The 5,000-nt window shown below is 54.1% G+C and overlaps 2 protein-coding genes across 2 annotated transcripts in view; one reads left to right on the forward strand and one right to left on the reverse strand.

Annotated features, from left to right (window-relative positions):
* The window catches only part of EMWEY_00001340 (hypothetical protein, conserved), a gene marked incomplete at both ends in the record, with an annotated part of 17,387 nt that extends 16,372 nt beyond the window's left edge, over positions 1 to 1,015 (reverse strand). Inside the window, 2 exons of the mRNA XM_013482641.1 lie at positions 1 to 453; positions 968 to 1,015. The exon at positions 1 to 453 is cut by the window's left edge and continues 902 nt beyond it. Of these exons, the coding sequence (XP_013338095.1) occupies positions 1 to 453; positions 968 to 1,015 (501 nt within the window). The remainder of the gene's footprint in view (positions 454 to 967) is intronic.
* A 352-nt stretch (positions 1,016 to 1,367) lies between these two features.
* EMWEY_00001350 (hypothetical protein, conserved) overlaps positions 1,368 to 5,000 on the forward strand; it is a gene marked incomplete at both ends in the record, with an annotated part of 3,705 nt that continues 72 nt past the window's right edge. The window contains one exon of the mRNA XM_013482642.1: positions 1,368 to 5,000. This exon is cut by the window's right edge and continues 72 nt beyond it. Coding sequence (XP_013338096.1) covers positions 1,368 to 5,000 — 3,633 coding nt within the window.

Raw genomic sequence — 5,000 nt, forward strand, 5'->3', positions numbered from 1 at the left:
TATAAAATACTTAAGTGTTAGGTGCTGCAGCATCTGCTGCAGCTGCTGCTGCTGCAGCTGCGTCCCTTCGTGTATAAATAGATCTATAAATTGGCAGGTGTATATACACCCCGTGTCTATACCTAATCTTTGTATAGGGAAGAGGAATGCATCTCCTCCTACGTGTCCTCTTATTACATGGGACTGCACTGCTAAGACACGACCTTCTGCTGCTGTTGCTGCTGCTGTTGCTGCTGCTGCGGCTCTTGCTGCTGATGGCTGCGGTGTTGAGGGGGAAGGGGAGGGTGTTGCTGGTGTTGACGCCATCTTCGTGCTGCTGTTGTTGCTGTTGTTGCTGCTGTTCTTGTTGTTGTTGTTGTTGTTGCTGCTGCTGTTGGTGGAGTGGTGGTTGCTGGTGGTGTTGTTGCTGCTGCTGCTGCTGCTGTTGCTGCTGTTTGCTGCAGTAAAAGATTCCTTAGGGAAGAAAGACAGGCAGGAAAGAAGACAAAAAGAAAAAACAAATTAAAATAAATAATAACACTCCCCTTCTTTCTATTCTTTTGCTGCTGTTGCTGCTGTTGCTACTGTTGTTGCTGCTGCTGCTCCTCCAGCTGCTCCTCCAGCTGCAGCGGCTCCTCCTCCAGCCGCTAGTAGCAACAGCAACAGCAGCAGCAACAGCAGCAGCAGCTGCTGCTGCAGTGTCTAGACATATTATTCTCCTACTTAGACAAATAAATTAGATGAAATATTAATTTAATTTAATTTAATTTTATTAATTATTTTTATTTGCTGCCTATACACCGTAAATACTAACTATGCAGCAGCAGCTGCTGCCGCCTACTGGCTGCTGCTGCTGCGCCTCCAAAACAGCAGCAACAGCAGCAGCAGCACTTCTAGTGTATTTATAATTATCTTCCTTCTTCTTTTAGTACTTTTCTGCTTCTGTACACAACAGAAGCTAGTTGCTGCAGCAGCAGCAGCAGAATACACTAACAGCAGCAAGTTGCTGCTGCTGCTGCTCGGGCCCCTCACCCATCAGCCAACGAAGGAAGGCTGCAGGATTGATCGCAGCAGCAGCAACTGCTGCTGCGGTTGCTGCTGCTCCAGCTGAAACAACAGCAGCTGAAGGAGCAGCACTTACAGAACCAACGGAAGGACTGTCGGCAGCAGCAGCAGCAGCAACTGCAGCAGCAGCAGCAACTACAGCAGCAGCAGCAGCAGCAGGAGCAGCAGCAACTACAGCACGAACCACAACAGCAGCTCGATTCTTAGGTTACATAAATACGTAGACACCATAAGCAGGTGCAGCAGCAGCAGCAGCAGCAGCAGCTTCTGCTGCAGCACGTATTACACCTGCAGCAGCCGCAGCAGCAGCTGTAGCTGCTGCGATGTATCATAGGATTCTCCCGCGTCTGCTGCATGCGCCAGCTGCTGTTGCTGCTGCAAGGAGAGCAGCAAAATTTCGTGCTGCTGCTGCGGTGTACAGACAGCAGCATTGCTGCTTTACCTCCTCTAACTCCGTAGAAAGCAGGAGCAGCAGCAACAGCAGCAACACAGGTTACCGCAGCAACAACAGCAACACATGGAGCATCGCTAACAGCAGCAATAACAGCAGCAGCAGCAGCAGCAGCAAATGCAGCAGCAGCAGCAGCAGCAGCAGCAGAAGGACTGTGCTGCAGGAGACACTTAGAAATCATAGAGGAGACATTCGCGGCATTTGTAGACATTCTAACGAAAGGGACATCGACCTGCTGCTGCAGCAGCTGCTGGCACACTCGCTGCAGCAGCAGCAGCAGCAGCAGCATATTCAGCAGCAGCAGCGGCAGCAGAGTCATCAGCAGCAGCAGATTCAGCAGCAGCAGCAGCACCAACAGGGGATCGGTTTCGATTCTGCTTACGTAGAGGAAAGTGATGCGCAGCAGCAGCTGCAGCAGCAGCAGGATGCAGGCGCGTCAGCAGCAGCAGCAGCAGATTCAGCAGTAGCTGCAGCTGCACCTGTTGCTGCTGCTGCGGCTGCTGCTGCTGCTGCTGCTGCTGCTCCACAAAATGCGAAGCAGTACTACGTAAGGAGAGCAATAGCTCGCTTGCTGCAGCTCAAAGGGGCAGCAGCAACAGCAGCAGCAGCAGAAGCAGCATTCCTGCTTGGCTGCTACGGGCGTCCTTGCTGCAGAGACACCTGGTTGCTGCTGCAGCAGCAAGCCTTGCTGCTGCTGCAGCAAGGAGACTTTATTACTGCAGCAAAGATTTGCTGCGGCTATTTAAATCTGCTGTTTGTACACCGCAAGCCCCCCACTGCAGCACCTGCTGCAGCAGCACCTGCAGCAGCAGAAGCAGCAGAAGCAGCAGCAGCAGCAGCAGTCCCCACACCCGACACGACAGGTTCCCTCCACTGGGACGGAGACGAAGACTCCACAGCAGCAGCAGCAGCAGCAGCAGAAGCAAATAGGTCAGCAGCAGTCCTGTCATCAGCAGCAGCAGCAGCAAATGGGGACGATGAGCAGCAGCAGGCAGCAGCAAAGCTGTTTCTTGCGCTGCAGCAGCACGTGCGCACCAAAGTAGCAGCAACAGCAGCAGCAGAAGCAGAAACAGCAGCAGCAATCATTCCTTTCAACAACCCAACAGAAGAAGAAGCAGCAGCAGCACCTGCAGCAGCAGCAGCAGCAGCAGCAGCAATAGAAGCACCACCACAACTACCCGCAACAGCAGCACCAGTTGCTGCTGCTGCTGATGCAGCTGCACAGCCAGCAGCAACTCTTTCTGCAGCATCAGGTGCAGCAGCAGCACTTCCTGCAGAAGCAGAAGCAGCAGCAGCAGCAGCAGCGCCTGCTGCTGCTGCTGCTGATTTGCTGACATGGGAGGATGCAGTATGGTACCTAAAGATGGTTAGCTGCTGCAGATGTGTACAAGATTTGCTGCTGCTGCAGCAAATATGCAGGTGGCTTGCCTATTCAATGCATGCGCTGCAGCAGCAGCAGCAGCAGCAGCAAAAACAGCAGCGGCAAACACAACAAGAGGGATTGTTGCTGTCAACTGCTGCGCAGCAGCAGCAGCGGAAAAATGTGGTGCTGCTGGGCTTGCCCCAGCAGCTCCTGCAGCAGCAGCAGCAGCAGCAGGTATTGCCACAGGAGCAGCAGCAGCAACAGCAGCAGCAGCAGCAACAGCAGCAGCAGCTGCTGCTGCAGCTGCAGCAGCAACTAATGACAGATGTGGTGGAAGTACTTCGTTGTCTATATGAATTGCTGCATGTAGATGTGCCGCTGCTGTCTGCTGCTGCTGGTTTGCTGCAGCAGCAAGCTGTGCTGCTGCCTGCTGCTGCTTGCTGCAGCAGCTTATACTACTTAGCACAGCTGCGGTATAATGACCCTGCTGCTGCTGCTGCAGTAGCAGCACATCTTGTTAATAACAAGCAGATTGCTGCTATACCACTGCAGCAGATGTCGCTGCTGCTGCAGGCACTGCAGCAGCAGCGGATGCGCGACGACTTGCTGCTTGCTGCATGCTGCAGCAGTTTGCTGCAACGGGTCCCTCGTCTGCTGCAGCTGCTGCCGCATCTGCCTCCGCAGCAGCAGCAGCAGCAAAGCCGGCACATCATTACTATAGTTCACTGTTTGGTAATGGGGGGTGCATGCAGCAGCTCGGCGCTGCAGCAGCTGCTGCCGCTGCTGCAGCAAGCAGCAGCAGCAGCAGCAGCAGAATCTGCTGTATTAGCTTGGCATGCAGTGGTCACCTTAGGGGCTTGGGCTGGTCCATTAAGAGCATTAGTTAAGCAAAAGGTCCTCATACACCTGCAGCAGCAGCAGCAGCAGCAGCAGCAGCTCCTCCTGCAGCAGCAGCAGCAGCACCAGCTGCTGAGGTTGGGCTCCTCTGCTTTGCTGGCAGCAACTAGCCTTTGTTATCACCATCTTGGATTCTATGACGCCCCGCTGCTGCTGCAAATTGCTGCTGCTGCTGCTCGTGGGCTGCTACAGCAGCAGCAGCAGCAGCAGCAGCAGCAATCGAAGCACACAGTCCTTGCGGCTTCATTCCTTAGGAGAGCTCTCTATGGCCTCCACCACCTTGCAGCAACACCGCGAGATTTTCCGCAGCAGCAGCAGCAGCAGCAGCAGCAACAGCAGCAGCAGCAGCAGCAGAGGGAGCAGCTTCAAGCTGCTGCAGCAGCGGGGTCCGAAGTGGAACAACAACAGCAGCTGCAGCTGCAGCAGCAAGCTGCTGCTCCCCTTCCCCTGTGCAGCAGCAACAACAGCAACAGCAACAACAGTTCTAACAGCAGCACCAGCAGCAGGAGCAGCAGGAACAGCAGCAGCAGCAGCAGCAGCAGCAGCAATGAGATGTCAGTCTTTGTATTGAGCAAAGGTCGTTATAGCCCACAGGTGCAGCACTCCCCCTGGCTAGCTGCTCCTCTCTCCTTGCTGCAGCAGCTGCTGCTGCCTCCTCCTCTTCCTACTCAGCAGCAGCACGAGGAGGAGGAGAAGGAATGTTTGCTGCTGCAGCTGCTGCAGGGGAAGCAGCAAGTGCTGCCTAGGAAGAGCAGCAGCTTACATGAGGAAGTTTTCCTTTCTTTGCCTAATTTGCTGCGCGCTGCTGCTGCAGCAGAGGTGACCATTGGTCCATTCGTTGTTGATACTCTTATACAGCAGCAGGAACTGCAGCAGTGGCAGCAACAGCAGCAGCAGCACGAGCAGCAGCAGCAACAGCAAAGAGAGCAGCAGCAACCGCAGAAGAAGAAAAAACAAAAGAAAAAAGAGCAGCAGCAAAAAGGTACAGCAACAAGAACAGACAGCAGCAAAGGCAAAAAGAAACAAATTGAACAGCAGCAGCCTGCTGCTGCTGCTGCTGCTTCTGCTGCTGCTGCTGCACCGCCGACCACCGCAGCAGCTTCTGCTGCAGGTCATAGAAATGGGGAAGCAAAGAAATCTACAAGAAGAGCCAAGTCTACCAGCAGCAACAGCAACAGCAGCAGCAGCAAGGAAGGCAGCAGCAACAACAGCAAAAGCAGCAGCAGCAAAGGCAACAACAGCAAA

This window comes from Eimeria maxima, genomic scaffold, assembly GCF_000499605.1.
Source record: "Eimeria maxima Weybridge genomic scaffold, Emw_scaff7, whole genome shotgun sequence".
Lineage (NCBI taxonomy): Eukaryota > Apicomplexa > Conoidasida > Eucoccidiorida > Eimeriidae > Eimeria > Eimeria maxima.